The 19,211-nt window shown below is 40.5% G+C and overlaps 1 protein-coding gene across 2 annotated transcripts in view; it reads right to left on the bottom strand.

The window, feature by feature from the left end:
• Positions 1-19,211, bottom strand: part of DNAH8 (dynein axonemal heavy chain 8) — a 318,410-nt gene that overhangs the window by 12,022 nt on the left and 287,177 nt on the right. For both annotated transcript variants that reach the window (XM_061146069.1, XM_061146068.1), the window contains exons 85-87: positions 8,756-8,912; positions 4,495-4,647; positions 4,221-4,410 (exon numbers count right to left, since the gene is read on the bottom strand). In XM_061146069.1, the coding sequence (XP_061002052.1) occupies positions 4,221-4,410; positions 4,495-4,647; positions 8,756-8,912 (500 nt within the window). The remainder of the gene's footprint in view (positions 1-4,220; positions 4,411-4,494; positions 4,648-8,755; positions 8,913-19,211) is intronic.

The raw sequence follows: 19,211 nt of genomic DNA, 5'->3' as shown, positions 1-19,211 counted from the left end.
ACACAGAGGGGTGAGACCCAGACAGCACGTCCAGCCTCGGCCTCCCTTTCGTTTGCAGCACCCGTGAGTCACACCACACTGAATGGCAAAGCGAGGCTATCAATTAAAAGGTTCTGGAAGGCAGGCAATTCCCTCGGCTTGAGGTCAAGCGCATGTCCGCTCATAATCTCTGAGTTTAAACACATCCCTACCTATGACACAGACACACACAAATCAGAATCTAAGTCATGTGTACATGATGCTCTGAAAAGGTACCCTTGTGGGAACAGGAGACCACATAATCCTTCGAGAACGCTGAGCAGCACAGTCTTAAATGATACGTGTGCGTGTGCACGCCAGTTACTGCTGGGAAGCCCCAGTGGGGCACAAAGGTTCTCCTGAGCCTGAGTAATCCACTGGGAGGCCGTTCCACGCAATGCCCAAAGCTGGGCCTTTGAACAAATGTCACAGGGTCATGGGCACAGAAAGCTTGACCACTTTAATAATCAAATCTAATTGCCACCTGATTGAGCTCATCAGTTGCTACAGAAATGATTGTGAAGGGCGCTGAACACACGAGATTAGTTCCAGGGTGGCTGGCTGACAGCCTCTTCAATAGGACAAAATATCAGACCACTACACGAAGACAGAACAGTGCTACAAAGAGGGTGAGCTCAGAAGCAGACTGGGGCGGGGGAGGGAGGAGGCAAATGAGGCCCATCACCTGTCCCTGCAGCATCACTTAGGCCCAAGGGGTGCTCACCAGGGGCATGATGGGAAACACACATCAGACAGTATCAGATGCCAGGTAACATTACAAGAACACAAGACAAATGTTCAGAGGTGAAAGAAACATTTTCAAGTATTCTACAATCTAGGTGATTTTGACTATATATATTTCTGAGAAAACTATGGCATCTTAGCAAATGGCACTGTGTTTTACTTAAACTGTGGTTTCTTTAAAGAATTTACTTAGAGACTTCCCTGGCAATCCAGTGGCTAAGACTTCGCCTTTCAATGCGGGGTGTGTGTGTTTGATCCCTGGTCTGGGAGCTATGATCTCAAATGCCTTGCAACCAAAAAGCCAATACATGAAATGGAAGCAATATTGTAACAAATTCAATAAAGACTTTCAAAATGTTCCACATCAAAAGAAAAATCTTAAAAAAAAGTAGCCATTGAAAAATAATTTACTTAAATCTTTTGGGCCAAAAAATTATTTCATGGAAGGGGACTGGGTTAGATGATATAAAACCAGGAGTTACACCATGTCGAGAAATCAATCACTGAGGTCAGATAGTGACCAGAGAAGCTTCCACCTGGAGAGGTCTTTATCTGCTTGCACGCTGCCTGTGAACATGCATGGGGTTGCTGCAACCTCTCTGATTCGGCCAGGTAAGATGCAACTGAAAGTGATTTGTCTCCCATGTCAAGAAAAGGCAAAGGGAGCACAGAAGTGATTGGTAGGTAGGGAAATCCGACTTCCACTCTTCTGTGCTACAAACAGAAAGCAAGGGTGTGTAAAGGTAGGATGTTTGAATAAGTGCAAGACTTTCAGAGACATGGAGAGCCATGAGAGAAGGAATCCAAGTTCAGTTTAAAAACAGAAATGAAGAAAAAAAAAATAGAAAGGATCAGTGTTATTAACAGGGCAAATAAGAAAACTGATTTATATTTATATTTCTTTAAATGTTGCTCTGGTTTGTAATACTTCTCAATAAATAGTAACAAATATTAGTTTATATTAATACATCACTATTGAAAGTCACATTTCTAATGGAAAAAAGCTATTGCTCAAAGAGACTGTGCTGTGATATACGACTTATCCATCTATGTCCGTGGAAAGTTGTGGATAAATCAACCCCGCTCCCTTGGCTTCTAAATGTTAAAAATGGACTTAACGATCTCACCTTTTTTTTTTTCCCTAATCACTGATTTGAAGTCTGCCGGCACACCTGCCCGCCTGGATGTCCCTCCTGCACAGGCTCCCTGCCCATCCTCCCAGGTGGACCCTCTCCTAAGGCTCCCGGTCTTGTGCTTGGCCTTCAGCCTCAGCTGCTGCCACTTTCTACTCTCTCAAAGACCCCCATTTCATCACTCCAGCAGATCTGCCTCCTCCTCTGCACCTGGTCAAGCTCTCAGGCTGTCTCCCTTGGACCTGATAAGAGTCTCCTTGCTGTGGACGTCCTTCTTTCAGTCTACACTCTACCTTCGCCTCACTTTCGGTGACTTCTGTTGCCTTTATGATGCAGCTCCCCCGGAAGACCTCACACCCCAGCCTCACCCGCCAACGCCCCTGCTCCTGCCTCCTGAGCTCAGGCGACACGGGTCTTCTCTCCCTGGACATGCCTTGTCTCTGCTCAGGTCTCCGTCTGGGATGCTCTTATCTCCAGCCTCTGCCTCTGCGAACTCCACTCACGGGTCCCGGGTGCAGCTCTTCTCAAGCCCGGCCTCGGGAGAAGGTACCTCTCTGTCCTCTGCACCTTTGAGGCACTTGGCTCTCACTCGGATGGAGCATTTACCACATTCTGTTAAAGTCACTCATGTTTCTGTCCTACCGACCAGATTATGGGCTCCTTTGGGGCAGGAATCGGGTCTCAAATCTCTCTCTATTGAAAGCACGTAGTGGATGGGCTGACAAATGACAGATGGTTGAACAATCCTAATCAAGTTAAATGTTATTTCTTTAAGCTCCCAAGCTGGGAATCACCTGGTGACAGCTTACTCAAATCGAGGGCTGGTATGGAGGAAAGAGACAAGTAGACACAAGAATCTGAGAACGATAATAAAAATTTCTTTCCTCCCAAAATTCAATGGGAATTCTGGGAGAAAAACAGATTAAGTGAAATCTTGTTCTTCACAAATCTAAAGTCTATCGACATAACAATGTGCCATGTATTGGGTTGGCCAAAAAGTTCGTTTGGATTTTTTCATAAGATGGTACAGAAAAACCTGAATAAAAACTTTTTGGCCAACCCAATATAATCTGCTAAGTGCCTAAAAACCACCATGATCAACGTGTTAAATTTAGAAAATGTTAAGGCACTTGAAAATTCATGAACTGAGTGAATGCATGTACACAGAGGACAAATAAATGTCTACTATTTATTAAGTATCATTTATACAAAGAAAAATGCACAACTCATAAGTATAAAGCTTGATAAATTTTCACCAAGGGAATGTAGCCCTGTAACCAATATCTAGATCAAGAAGAAGAACATTCCCAGACCCCTTGAGCCCCCTTGTGCTCTTTGGCAATCACTGCCCTTTCCCACAAGGGTAACCATTATTCTGACTTTTAAACCTTGGATCTATTTTACTTATTTTGGTTCCTTGCCTAAATGGAATCATACAATATACATACATCACAAAGAATATGGTATACATACATTATAATGTGTCCTGTTTGACTTCTTTCATTTAATATTATTTTATGAGATTCAACCATACTGCTGAGAGTAACGATGTGAGTGTCTGTGAAGTTGCTTACGGAGTAACGATAGTACATCCTAAATTTGTAAGTGTGAATACTTCTTAAATTGTATTACTAATGGGCCTATAAGCTGAACTGTAAGGAACCCAGTGTCTCTTCATTCTTGCCAAAGGTTACTTGAAAAAACTATCCATGTCATAATAAGAAAAAAAAAATTGTTGCATTTCTGAACTTTTATGAACTCTATGAGATCTTGTCTGAAACTTATTCAGTAAATACTTCTATAATGAAGGAATATATGCAGTGGGATCACAAAGCATTTTTTCAGGGGAGGGGAAAAAAAAACAAGCAAGCAGGGACAGACTCTGGAAGTTCACTGAATAAAACTTTTGCCACACAGTCATTTTTAAAATCAGTCTAATTTTCTGAGCCTTAGGAACATTTTCCTTTGCATATTCTGGTGCTTCATTTTTGTCACTTTCATAAACATTTAAAAACTAATGTTTGAACAAAACCTTTTCAGTATTTCACATTGTTCTAACCACAGACTTGCTTGCTTAAGTGGGTGAGAAGAAAAATGGAATTTTGCCCCAATATTGTGGAAGCAGTATGACAGACAGAACTTCAGACTGAATTCGTAAAACAAATATAGAAGGTTCATCTGTTGGTCTACACCTTTGAAAGCATGATTCCAGCATGCAGCAAGCTGTACTTCTATACTGTTCTCTATAACATACATTTATCACACAGTGCTACTATACAACCACTCACGACTTCCAAGTTATCCTACAGTCCTATGAACACCCACCTTGGGGATTGAAGAAACCAGTCATCCAGAACACATTGGGCCTCCCTTCAAATATCCAGGTGGAAAACTGAGCATTTCTTTCCAAAAGTTCAGTAAACCAGAAGCCCAGTGTGGATGAGTCCCAGGACACTCTTTTCCAGATCTGGGGTATACGGGCATCATACATGTTGTCCAGAGCATCTCTCAAGTTCTGGAAAAAAGACACGAGTTAAAATCTGAGAATAAGAAAATTCAACAAAAGAGGGAAACGGCTACTGAGATGGTCACAGCTCACCTCACTCATAATGATCGTGCCTTCAATGGCCAATTTTAGATCACTCAGGCTACTGCGAAGTATTGAAATGACTTTTTGCATTCTGTCAATTTCTTGTCTGAGAAATATGTTCATTGAATTAAGATGCCCCATCTTCATCAAACGAGCTTTCACCTAACACGAAGCATACAATAATGGAGATGAAAAAAATAATTATCTGCCCCTTCTTTTCCAAGGATCCCTCCTTTCCCTAGTCTCTTTTTCCTCTGGATGTATCTCTACAAGCCCAAATGAACTCTAAAATATCTCTTGCAGAACCAAATTCGCCATTAAATTTCTCATATTCTGGGCTTCAAAAACTACTGTTCAACGAAAATGATTTTTATTTCCTACTGGTCATACTTAGTTGATAATTGGAAAAGTACTTTGAAAAGCTGAAATAAAATTTTACTTTTTCCCCCCTTTCAAATGATTAAGTACTAAAGTGTCAGTTAAATATTCTTTTGCAATTTAACCTTTGTAAGAGTACAGTCTGGAATACTTTTCCTCATAGTGCTTGTAGAATCATTATTAGAAATGTCACAGAAAGTGAATACAGCCAAAATCTTTACAGAGCAGTTACCAATAAATATAATTGGCTGCAGTATCCTGTTGTTGCTCTGGCTAGGGTGACTAAAGAGAGCCTTTCATAATCTAATCAATGAAAATATTTGATTTTGTGGGAGGGCCATAAAGCACCTGTCATTTTTTCCTTCTGGTATATAATTTATTGGCCATTTTGAAGAGATCGATATAAAAGCATCTGGTCACAGGAACAATAAAATATAACAATTATTGGGAAACAGGCCAATACATAAACACATTTCAATTTAGTGACATATGCCTCAGAAAAGACTGACTATGAATACTGGCAAGAACTCTTGAGAGATCTGAACTTTCTGCTGGCCACAATCAAAGAAATGCCAGAACAGGAGGGGTGAGGACAGATACATGGAGTAGGAGGGACACTGGGAATGAGGCACCAGCCCAGAGAATCACCAGAAAGCCAGGAAACTGCAGCACTCTCAGAGGCCCACTGCCTCGTCCTGAGTCATGGGGGACTAGAGACAGATGGGCTCCAGGCTCACCTGGACCGCCCTCCCTCCTCACGCTATAGAACAGGTGTTCTGGCATGGCGCCCACGTTTCCTACTCAGCAATGGCCATCTCTGATTAACTGCAGCTGGGCCACTTCCAGTGTGTGAGGGACAAGAGGGGAACAGTGATGTGAAACTGAACACCTGGATGGGGCTACCTGCACAGGTCGAGCAAGTGATCTTGAAATCCTAGTTAAATATGCCAGCATGCACGCTCGGTCGCTCAGTTGTGTCCAATTCTCTGTGACCCCATGGACTATAGCCACCAGGATCCTCTGTCCATGGGACTTTCCAGGCAAGAAAACTGTAGTGGGTTGCCATTTTCTCCTCCAGGGGATCTTCCTGATCCAGGGATCAAACCTGAGTCTCCTGGGTCTACTGCATTGGCAGGCAGATTCTTTACCACTGAGCCACCTGGGAAGCCCCCTAAACATGCCAGTGGAGGTCTCTAACCCAGTCTGACATACCAACTCTTCAGGTAGTCACCTAAATTCCTGGTTCCAGAACTTACAGTTTTGCAGGCTCCATTGCTCTGTTCTCATCTTGAGCCCTTCAGCCTCCAGTGGCTAAATAGCCTATATATCATCCTGCTTAGATCATGACTATGTTATGGAAATTAACATTTTAAGGGAAAAGATTATGGAAACACTTTTGCAACCAACGCAAGTGAGAAATCAAATCCAGGTGTTGGCTTCACTATGAAATCAATAGCCCAGGTAGCTTTGATATGGTAACAGCCCCAACAAATCACCTTGCCCGACACTTAGGGTTTTAAAGAGAAACTTCTCTTACAACAGACACGTGCTTAATGTGTCTTAAAACTTAGATTCTAGAAAATCTAAATTCAGAACTGATTTTACTTTCAGTATCATTATTGTTTCAGCTTAAAATTGTCTTTTTATTAATAAGTAAAATATTTGCTGCAGTCTTACATAGCATTTTTATGTTTCTGAAACCAGTTAGTCTTTTCTGCCGTAATATGTTTTTAAGTCAATACTGTAACTATGTTTCAATTAACTAAATGGACCTTACAGCCACATTTTTAAGAACACATCTCTTCTGTAAAAGGACACTAAAAAGTAAGTAATCCTGGAAGAGGAGGCTGCTTTAGATTCTCTTAGTACAAACTCCCTCCCATCTAATAATACATTTTAGGGACACCCCTCCCACTCAGATTTTGCTGGGGTGATGACAGAACAGAGATTTTGGTGAAATAGTCCTGACTAACCCCAAGCAGCTCAAATTATCCCAAGGTCTTGAAACTCTCCTCTGGTAGTACAAACCTGCAGTCTAGTCATAGAGAATGCATTTTATCTCACTTTCACATGCCAGCTTTTAAAAATCTTTGAAGATGGGTGTTATGCCTCATCTGTCCTCTGATCATTTACAATGGACCACACAAAGTATGGACTCATAATACTTATCCACTTAAAACACATTTCTCTCTCCTGACTAGAAACATCTCTATGTGAAGTCACTGATATCAGTATCTTAGCCAAATTCTTGGTACCCACCTACACATCAGAAGCAAAAATTGTTTTAAGAAGGAAGAAAATGTTTTTTATTGCTGGGGGCACTGACTGCAGGTGGGAGGACTATAGCCCAGGCAACCACATCTCCCAGACTCGGGGATGCAGGAAAGGGGAGACACAGGACCAGAGAAATACCCCCATGAGGGCATCAGCCTCTCACTTTTTAGTTGAAAAGCTAAAATTGCCTCAGCCTGGTCTTGGACTCAGGTGAAGCTCACCATCAGTAGCGAGGGGTGGAGACTGAGAACAGGAAAGAGGAGGCCCTGGATGGCCTGACTATCTTCTTGCTTGAAGGAGAAGGATGTCTTACAGGACTTTCAGACTGCCCAGAAATTTTACCACAATTAAAGATTTATTAACATCAGCACTTCTCAAAGTGTGGTCTGGGACCCCTAAGGCTCCTGAGCTCCTTTTAGGAGGTTCATGAAGTCAATTTTTTTTCTTTTTTTTTTTCAATTAGCAATTCTAACACCTCATTTGACTTTTCACTCGCCTTCGCTGAGGAGTGTCTAAAGGCTGCATGACTTGTGGTGTCACCGCAGACGGGATGTATCAGCAGATACCAGGGTCCAGCTGTCTGCTAGTAGACCAGACATTAAAGAGGTGTACAAAACCCTCACTTTCTCTTTGAATGGTTTTGTTTTGGAAAATACACTTATGTTTTAAATATAAATGTTATGCTACCATGTGATGGGTTTATTAATGTTATTTCACAATAAATTAGTATTTTTTTAAATTTTAGTTTACATTTATAGTATAGTAAATATCAGTCATTATGATCTATACATGGGCTTCCCCAATGGCTCAAGCAGTAAAGAATCCTCCTGCAATGCAGGAGACACGGGTTTGATCCCTGGGTTGGGAAGATCCCCTGGAGAAGGAAATGGCAACCCACTCCAGTATTATTGTCTGGAGAATTCCGTGAACAGAGGAACCTAGCGGGCCACAGTCCTTAGGGTCACAAAGAGTCAGACATGACTGAGCACTCATACACATAATCCATGAAAGTAAGAGCTATTTGGGGTCCTTGATCATTTTGTAAAGCGGTCTTGAGATTAAAAAAAAAAAAAATTTGAGAAAAACCGATGTTGATTAACAAGCAAACATCTGGGAGGTTCAAGAAGTAGAAAATTATTGCCATCCAAACGGGAGAGTGAATTCATGTAAATGGCTTGCTTTCCTACTATCTGGCTGAAAGGACAGGGAGAATGAAATATATGGAGAGCAAGAGAGAGAAGCAAGGGCTAAATTTAAATAATGGGACAAAGCAGGCTTGGGTAAGACAGACAGGGAGAGTCTCAATCCAGAGGGTTAAAAAACCCAAAGACAGAGGAACCCAAAGATGGGCAAAGGGTGCAGAAGAGGCAATTGAGAAAGAAAATAAAATAGAAAAGTACAGATTGTAATTTTGCAAGAGGCTTGAGCAAGGGTAAGCAAGAGAAAACCAAAAAGTAAAAAAGCATTGAGCAGGGAGAGGAAGAGACTGAAATGTATCCTCCAAGTAAAAAAGCATTGAGCAGGGAGAGGAAGAGACTGAAATGTATCGCCCGAGGACTGTGCTCAGCCTTTTGGAACCCAATGTCAGCCCTGCACCCCTGGGGAAAGGAGAGCTCACCTCGTGGGGAATGTAATCAGGAGGCAGCTTGCTCAGCATGTCTTCAGATAACCTGTAAACAATGGCTTCCCGGGTCTCTCCCACGCCGCCGCCACTCTCTTTGGGCTGAATGTTGGTAATTGTTTCAAGCACAGCAGAAGCGGTGTTACTCTGGTAACTGACAAAAAGAACTGAACTGTTCAGAATGCAGCAGGAAAATGCACCTTCAGAGATAATTATCAACGCTAAAATGAAATGATGAATCACTTAACTCAAATCCAGCCCAAAAAAAGGAAAAAAAAAAAAAGAAACTTTACCATCGATCTATGGGAATGAAAAAACTTGAGATCCACTCTACTTCCTCCTATTAGGACATCAAGAACACAGAAATGAAAGTTCTTCATCTTCAGGGAAAAAGATTCCATGAATGCCTTTAATAAGCCAAAGCAGTGCTAGCCAGCCTTGCTTGTACTAACCTAAACCCTTCAAACTGAACAAGAAGCCCACCTCCTTTTATTCTCCCCTGTTTATGGACTGGTCCTAAGCATCCTCCATTATATGGCAATTTTTAAGCATGAAGAGCACTGCTCATAATTCTTCTCTGAATTATAAATTATTAAATTTCTTGGGTCTTTTCTGTTCTGTCTTCTCACTTTTCCACTTGTTTTGTGATTCCCAAAGTGATGTATAGGCAGCACTTGTCTAAATGCAACTACTTATCCTTAAAGTTCATATATTAAATAAAGATTTACTGTGTACCCAGCATTGAGTTAGGTATTAGGAGATGGTGGTGAACAGTTCTTTTTCTCTAGGAGAGAAGGGGGACATCAGTCAATACTATTGTAACAAGTGCTGTGCAGAAAAAGAACAGGATGGTTTAAGATCATATAGCTTCTCTCTCTCTCCTTCTCACTCTCTAGCTCCTTTTAGGGGGACTGACCAGATGCTCTGAGGTGCACAAACTTAGTTTTTGTCCCAAGGTTGCTGAGTCGACCAACAGTCTAAACATACAGATATGGTGTGTATGTGTATGTGTATATAGCAATTTACACCAAAAGATCAGGGAAGTTCTCTCTTAAAATGTCACACAGGGAATTCCCTGATGGTTCAGTGGTTAAGAATCCACCTTGCAATGCCAGGGACGTGGGTTTGATCCTTGGTCGGGAACTAAGATCCCTCATACTGCTGGGCAGCTAAGTCCATGAATGTCACAACAACTGAGCCCATGCACTCTGGAGCCTGCACAACACAACTAGAGAGATGTCCTTGTACTATAATGAAGAGCCTGCTTCAGTGAAGGATCTAAGACCCATCGCAGCCAAAAATAAACAAATAAATATATATATATTTAAAATGTAAAACTGCCTTATTTTTAAAAAGGTCATATGTAAGTTGAGACCTGAAGAATAAGCAGGTCAGCCAGACAAAATAGGGTGGAAGTGGGAGGCAAGAGAGGACATTCAGATAAGAGGTAAGAGAAGGACTTCCCTGCATTTGAATAACAGAGACAAGGCCAGTGAGGCTGGAGCTAGAAGGAGAGGTAAGGATGGATATAAGGCAAGGACCAGACCATGCATGGTCATGTGGGCTGTTTGAAGAATCTGACATTATCCTAAAGGCAACAGGCAACCACAGAAGACTTCCTCAGCAGGGGTGTGGCAGGACCAGATTTAAATTTTTCTGTCTCTCTTGAACTCCTAATTTACCATCTATAAACGTCTCACAACTAAACTGTTTTGAGTTACTGTTTTGTTTTGCTTGTAAATTTTGTCTCATGTCCAGATGCAAACCACATTTACATTTCCTTACGAAAGAGGTTAGAGGCAAATTTAAAAGGAATCCAACAAATGCTTAAGATTAGTGATTTGTTTTTCTGTTATATTTCCTTAAATAAATCTTTGTAATATGGCTATAGGTATAAAAATTTTTAATGTGCATATCTTTTAACCCATCAAGTCTACATATAAGAATTCATCCAAGAGAGAACCAGACATTTTAATTTCTGACAGTATATTGCAACTCTTACCCTGAACAACTCCAATGAAAATAGCTAAAAATTCTGGATAAGACATGAAAAACATTACTGAACTGGCAAGAAACTAAGAAATCCTCAGGATCAAATGAAATATAGAATGAAAGCTGGAATCAAGAAAGATAAACCAATTTTACCCTGGGGGCATCACCTAAACCCTGGTGTTCTCAAGTGTCTGTTGGGATGGTGCAATGAGAAAGGAGGCAAGCCCTGTGTCCAAGGAAGAAAGCCTAAGAGGAAACTCCTACATAAATTTGGGACTTCACAGGGCTAATCACTCAGTATTAGGGTTAACTAGAAATAACCTGCCTATCAGAAGGGGATGGTAGGCAAACTGGTCTAGCTTAGTGGGAAAAAAAATCTTTCCTAAGAATTCTTAATTTGTGACAGTAATTAACATTCATTCATATTATTTGTATAATCTGAAAAACCTTGAGCCAAAAATTTATTTTAAGATGGTCCCAGGAAACCTCAGGTGGCACCTGGTAGACACAAACAGAAATCTTTCCTGCAACAACATGCCTTCGAACCAAGTCTTAAAGAATCCAACAGTTAATTTCCAATAAAGATGAGCTCACAGCCAGAAGTTAAAAATCTTGTAAAGAAACAGGCATTGTGTGAAAGAACCAACAAAAGGAAGTAGAACCAGACCTGCAAAGACCTCAGATAGTGAATTTTCAGATGCACATTATAATATGTTTTCATTGTATTAAAAAACAAAAAAACATGATTGAAAATATAAGTATGATACAGGAAACAAGTATGACCAGTATTTTGAAAAAGAGCCAAGTAGAACTTACAAAAATTTTAAAAATTAAACCTTGCATTAGTTTATTCTATTGCTCCTGTAACAAACTGTTATAAAATAAGTGACCTAAAAACAACATAAATGTATTATTTCACAGTTCTATAGTTAATGAGTCTGATATAGGCCTCACTTGGCTAAAATCAAGGTGAGCAGGCTGGGTTCCTTTCTGTTGGCTATTGGGAAAGATCAGTTTCCTCGGTCATTTGACAGAATTCACTTTTTTGCAGTTGTAGGATCATTGTCCCTAATTCCATATCAGCTATAAGGATTCTTCCTAGCTTCTAGGGTCCATCTGTATTCCTTGGTTCATGACCTCCTTCCTACACCTTAAAAGTCAGAAATGGCGAGTCGAGTCGTTCTCTTTGAATCTTTCTTCCTTGTACAATTTCATCTCTCTGACTCACTCTTCTGCCACAAAAGCTTATGTGATTAAATTGGGCCCACCTGAATAATTTAGGCTAACATCCCCATCTCAAGGTCCTTAACCTTAATAGCATCTGTAAAGTCCTACTTGTCACATTAGGTAACATATTTATAGCTTTTAAGGATTAGGATGTGGACATCTTTGGGGGAAGTATCTACCCAGTAACAGTTAATGATGACTTAAACAGCAGATTAGATACAGCCAAATAATTAGAAAACAGGAAAACAGATCTCAAGACATTATCTAGAATGCTGCAGAGGGGAAAATAAATGGGAAATATAAAGTTAAGAGGCATATAGGCTAAAGTAATACATTCTAACATACTTCTAGAAAAGTTTGAGAAAGATAGAAGAAGGAGAATTAGAAAGAGATAATAACTGAAGAAATAATGACTGAGAATTGATGAAAGATTTGAATCCTCAAGTTCAGGAAACTCAATGCATCCTAAACAGGGAAAATAAACAAGTAAATAAAAACCCACGTGTAGACATATCGACATAGCACAAAGATGGTGGCGTAGAAGGACGTGCTCTCATCTTCTCCCGAGAGAACTCTAAAATTTCAACTCACTGCTGAACAACCACTGACAGCAGAATGTTGGATCCCACCAAAAAAAATACGCCATGTCCAAGGGCAAAGGAGAAGCCCCAACGAGATGGTAGGAGGGGTGAAATCACATTTAGAATCAAACCCCACACCCGCCAGAGACTCTCGGAGGGCTCAAATAAAACCTTGTGTGCACCGGGACCCAGAGACCCCACAGAGACTGAGCCAGCCCTGCCTTTGAGTGTTTGAGTGTCTCCTATGGAGTCACAGGTCAGCAGTGGCCTGCCGCGGGGACAGGGCCCCTAGCTGCAGCAGACCTGGGAGGTACAATGGGTGACATAAGTCCTCTTGAACGAAGTCGCCATTACCCCCACCATAGAGCCACCAAGGAGATGACCCAAAAACTGGAGAACAATTATACCAAAGAAGTTTTTGCACTGTTACTAAAGTTCTAAGACCCACAACAGAGTTCCCAACATGTGGATCCAGCAAAGGGACTGAGAAACCCCAGGGAATTGGAGGCCAGTGGGATTTGATTACAGAACTTCCACAGGACTGGGGAAACAGACTCTCGGAGGGCACAAACAAAAACTTGTGCTCACCAGGACCCAGGAAAAAGTAGTAGTGACCCCCCAAGAGACTGAGCCAGACCTGCCTGTGAGTGTCCAGGAGTCTCTGGTGTAGGCGTGGATTGACAGTGACCTGTTGCGGAGTCAGGGGCGCTGTATACAAGAGTGCTGGCATAAGTCCTTTTGAAGGAGGTCACCATTACTGCCATTATCCCTACCATAGTTTGGCCTCAGGCCAAACAACAGGGAGGGAACACAGCCCCACCCATCAACACAAAATTAAAGATTTACTGAGCATGGCCCCGCCCATCATAACAAGACCCAGATTCCCCCACAGCCAGTCCTTCCCATCAGGAAGATTCCACAAGCCTCTTATCCTTATCAGTCAGAGGGCAGACAGAGGAAAACAACAATCACAGAAAACTGGCCAGATTGATCCACGGATCACAGCCTTATCTAACTCAGTGAAACTATGAACCATGCCACCTAGGGCCACCCAGAAGAGATGGGTCATGCTGGAGAGTTCTGACAAAATGTGGTCCACTGGAGAAGGGAATGGCAAACCACTTCAGTCTTCTTGCCTTGAGAACCACATGAATGGTATAAAAAGGCAAAAAGATATGACACTGAAAGATGAACTCCCCATGTCAGTAAGGTGCCCAATAAGCTACTTGAGAAGAGTGGAGAAATAACTCCAGAAAGAATGAAGAGACAGAGCCAAAGCAAAAAAACGCCCAGTTGTGGATATGACTGGTAATGGAAGTAAAGTCCGATGCTGTAAAGAACAATATTGCATAGGAACCTGGAATGTTAGGTCTACGAATCAAAGTAAATTAGAAGTGGTCAAACAGGAGATAGCAAGAGTGAACATCAACATTTTAGGAATCAGTGAACTAAAATAGACTGGAATGGGCAAATTTAATTCAGATGACCATTATATCTACTACTGTGGGTAAGAATCCCTTAGAAGAAATGGCATAACCCTCATAGTCAACAAAAGAGTCTGAAATGCAGTACTTGGGTGCAATCTCAAAAACGACAGAATGATCTCTGTTCGTTTCCAAGGCAAACCATTCAGTATCACAGTAATCCAAGTCTATGCCCCAACCACTAATGCGGAAGAAGCTGAAGTTGAATGGTTCTATGAAGACCTACAAGACCTTCTAGAACTAACACCCAAAAAAGATGTCCTTTTCATTATAGGGGACTGGAATGCAAAAGGAGGAAGTCAAGAGATACCTGGAGTAACAGGCAAGTTTGGCCTTGGAGTACAGAATGAAGCAGGGCAAAGGCCCATAGAGTTTTGCCAAGAGAATGCACTGGTCATAGCAAACACCCTCCTCCAACAACACAAGAGACAACTCTACACATGGACATCACCAGATGGTCAACACTGAAATCAGACTGATTATATTCTTTGCAGCCAAAGAAGGAGAAGCTCTATACAGTTAGCAAAAACAAGACCAGGAACTAACTGTGGCTCAGGTCATGAACCCCTTATTGCCAAATTCAGACTTAAATTGAAGAAAGTAGGGAAAACCACTTGACCATTCAGGTATGACCTAAATCAAATCCCTTATGATTATACAGTGGAAGTGACAAATAGATTCAAGAGATCAGATCTGATAGACAGAGTGCCTGAAGAACTATGGACAGAAGTTCCTGACATTGTACAGGAGGCAGTGATCAAAATCATCCCCAAGCAAAAGAAATGCAGCAAGGCAAAATGGCTGTCTGAGGAGGCCTCACAAATAGCTGAGGAAAGAAAAGAAGCAAAAGGCAAAGGAGAAAAGGACAAATATATCCATCTGAATGAAGAGTTTCAAAGAATAGTAAGGAGAGATAAGAAAGCCTTCCTCAGTGATCAATGCAAAGAAATAGAGGAAAATGATAGAATGGGAGAGACTAGCGATCTCTTCAATAAAATTAGAGATAACAAGAGACCACTTCATGCAAAGATGGCCACAATAATGGGCAGAAACAGTATGGACCTAACAGAAGCAGAAGATATTAGGAAGAGGTGTCAAGAATACAAAGAAGAACTATACAAAAAAGATCTTAATGATCGAGATAACCACGATAGTGTGGTCACTCACCTAGAGCAAGACATCCTGAAATGTGAAGTCAAGTGGGCCTTAGGGAGCATCACTATGAACAAAGCTAGTGGAAGCGATGGAATTCCAGCTGAGCTATTTCAAATCCTAAAAGATGATGCTGTTACAGTGCTGCACTCAATATGCCAGTAAATTTGAAAAACTCAGCAGTGGCCACAGGACTGGAAAAGTCAGATTTTATTCAAATCCCAAAGAAAGGCAATGCCAAAGAATGCTCAGACTATTGCACAACTGTACTCATCTCACACGCTAGCAAAGTAATATTCAAAATTCTCCAAGCTAGGCTTCAACAGCACAGGAACTGAGAACTTCCAGATGTTCAAGTTGGATTTAGAAAAGGCAGAGGTCAAATTGCCAACATCTGTTGGATTATAGAAAACAAGGGTATTCCAGAAAAACAACTACTTCTGCTTTATTGACTATGCCAAAGCTTTTGACTATGTGGATCACAGCAAACTATGGAAAATTCTTCAAGAGATGGGAATACCAAGCCACCCTACCTGTCTCCTGAGAAATCAGTATGGAGGTCAAGAAGCAACAGTTAGAACTGGACATGGAACAATGGATTGGTTCCAAATTGGGAAAGGGGTATGTCAAGGCTGTATATTGTCACCCTGCTTATTTAACTTATAGGTAGAGTACATCATGCAAAATACCAGGCTGGATGAAGCACAAGCTGGAATCAGGATTGCAGGGAGAAATATCAATAACCTCAGATACGCAGATGACACTACCCTTATGGCAGAAAGTGAAGAGGAACTAAAGAGCTTCTTGGTGAAAATGAAAGAGGAGAGTGAAGAAGCTGGTTTAAAACTCAACATTCAAAAAACGAAGATCAGGGCATCTGGTCCCATCACTACATGGCAAATAGGTGGGGAAACAATGGAAACAGTGACAGACTTTATTTTCTTGGGCTCCAAAATCACTGCAAATGGTGACTGCAGCCATGAAATTAAAAGATGCTTGCTCCTTGGAAGAAAAGCTATGACAGATCTAGACACTGGTCATATGTCTCTCTTAAATATGTCTCTGCATATTAAAAAGCAGAGGTATCACTATGTTGAGAAAGGTCCATCCTGCTAAAGCTATGTTTTTTCCAGTAGTCACGTATGAATGTGAGACTTGGACCATAAAGAAAGTTGAGCACCAGAGAATTGATCCTTTTGAACTGTAGTGTTGGAGAAGATTCTTGAGAGTCCCTTGGACTGCAAGGAGGTCAAACCAGTCAATCCTAGAGGAGATCAGTCCTGAATATTCACTGGAAGGATTGATGCTAAAGCTGAAGCTCCAATACTTTGGCCAACTGATGGGAAAAAGACTCATTAGAAAAGACCCGACACTGGAAAAGATTGAAAGCAGATGGAGAAGGGGATAGCAGAGAAGAGATGGTTGGATGGCATCACCAACTCGATGGACATGAATTTGAGCAAACTTTGGGAGTTGGTGATGGACAGGGAAGCCTGGTGCAATGCAGTGCATGGGGTCGCAAAGAGTCAGACACAGCTGAGCGACTGAACTGAACTGAGACATATCACCGTGGAATTGTTGAACATCAAAAACAAAGACAATATCTTAAAAGCAGTCAGAGAGAAAAAGAAATTATATAGAAGGAAATGACAATTACACTGGCAACTGATTCCTCAATAGCACCAGTGAAAGCCAGAAGGAAAGAACAGTAAATTCTGTGTGCTAGGATTAACTGTAAATACAGAATTGTATCCCAAACAAAATTATCTTTCATGAATGAGGGCAAGGCTAAAGATTTGAACAGACATTTTAGCAAACGGAGTAGTTGTACTGACGGCCAGGTACACATAAAAAGATGCTCAACCTCATTATTTGCTAGGAAAATGCAAATGAAAATCACAATGAGAGGCCACTTCACATTTTTAAGAATAGTTATAATTTTAAAAAAAAGAACAGATAATAACAGATGCTGACAACAATGTAGAGAAACTTAAGCCCTCATACATCACTGGAGGGTATTGTAAAATGGTGCAGGTTCTTTGGAAAGTAAGTTAGCAGTTTCCTAAAATGTTAGGGATAGATTAACTATCTGACCCAATAATTACATTCCTAGTTGTCTGTTCAAGAGAAATGAAAAGACTTGTCCACACAAAGACTTGCCTGTGAATGTTCTACCAGCATTATTCATAATAATCAAAAAGTGGGAACTACCCAAATGTCCATTAACTGTTGAATGGATAAACAAAATGTGATATATTCATATGAGAGTGCTACGTCGCTTCAGTCATGTCTGACTCTTTGCGACTTCTGGGCTGTAGCCTGCCGGGCTTCTCTGTCCATGGAATTCTCTAGGCAAGAATACTGGAGTGGGTTGCCATGCCCTTCTCCAGGGGATCTTCCCAACCCAGGGATGAAATCCGTGTCTCTTATGTCTCCGGTACTGGAAGAAGGTTCTTTACCAATAGTCCCACCTGGGAGGCCCATTATATTCACATATATATTGGAATATTATTTGACAATCAGAAGCAATGAAGCACTGATACATGCTAAAATGTGGATGAACTTTAAAAACACTATGCTAAATGAAAGAATCCATACACAAAAGACACACAGTATATGATTTCAAGATATAGGAAATGTCCAGAAAAGGCGAATCTATAGAAACAGAAAGTAGATTAGTGGTGCTCTGAGGCTGGGGGTGGGAGTGTGAGTTGATTACAAACGGGCTCATGAATTCTTTGCGGGTAATGGAAATATTCTGAAATTAGAGAACTGTCCACTCAACATGAATAAATTTATGACAAACTATAACTCAGTAAAGCTATTTTTCAAAAAAGAAGGGCAAAATAAGGAATTTGCAAGAAAAAAAAGTTTACAGTCAACAGATCCTCAGTGAAAGAAATTATAAAGTGTATATTTCAGAAAGGAAGATAATTATTCTGACAGAAGATTTGAGATGTAGAAAAGAATGGGTCCATGCATGGGTAAACATTATGGTATAAAACAACAATTATATATCTCATGTGGTGTTAGAAAAGAAAGAAGATAAAATTAAAATGCTGAAATGCCAAGAGAGGAGTAAGGTAGTTAAAGTTGCCTAAGAATTTAATTGAGAAGAGGGTAAAGAAGTTCATTTTAGGTTTAATTAAAAATTAATGTTAAAATTTCTAGGGTAATCAGAAAAAGAACAGAAGCACAGTACATAACTTCCAAACTAGCCAAGGGGGGAAATAGAAAGAGAGAAATTCATATTCAGCAAAAGAGCAAAAAGGAGGAAGAAGAAAGGAAACAAAATATAGAAACAATATAAAAAGGGCAATGTTTTATATTTATTTTTTGTATTTTATAAATGCTCCTGTATTTATTCAAGATTTTATAAATTGGTTTAAAACTAATCAGACAAATATGAAAACTATCAGATGTACATACAAGACTGTTTACAACAGTATTTGTAACAATAAATCCTAAACAAGCTCTATAAAAATCTATACATCTAGTAAAAATGGTGATACAGTTCTATATTAGTTGATAAGATAGAGTTATTGAATTGATATTATTCAATATTGAAATGTGTTATTCACTCAGCTGTGTTACTCTTTGCAACCCCTTGGACAGAGGAAACCAGCAGGCTCCTCTGTCCATGGAATTTTCCAGGCAAGGATACCAGAGGGGGTAGCCATTCCCTTCTTTAGGGGATCTTCCCAGGTTTCCTGCATTGCAGGCAGATTCTTTACCATCTGAGCCACCAGGAAAGCCCATGAAATGAAGTAGCATAGTACAAAACCATATGGTATGATCTAATTTTTTCTTGATAATATCAAGTGTATAAGTAATAGAAAAACTTTGGTATGATGAGTTTTTTTATGTGATTATTACTTTTTGGCTTTCTATTTTCTGTATTGCTAATTTTTCTCAATGAAAAAGTATGATTCTTGTAATAAAGTATTAAAACCATTTTCATTTTGAAAAATAGAAAAAAAATATAAGCCCTTAGATACAAAGCCCACCACAAGGGTT

This window comes from Dama dama, chromosome 7 (assembly GCF_033118175.1).
Source record: "Dama dama isolate Ldn47 chromosome 7, ASM3311817v1, whole genome shotgun sequence".
NCBI classification, from domain to species: Eukaryota; Metazoa; Chordata; class Mammalia; order Artiodactyla; family Cervidae; genus Dama; species Dama dama.
Note: the sequence above shows the minus strand (reverse complement) of the source record. Positions and strands in the feature narration are given on the sequence as shown.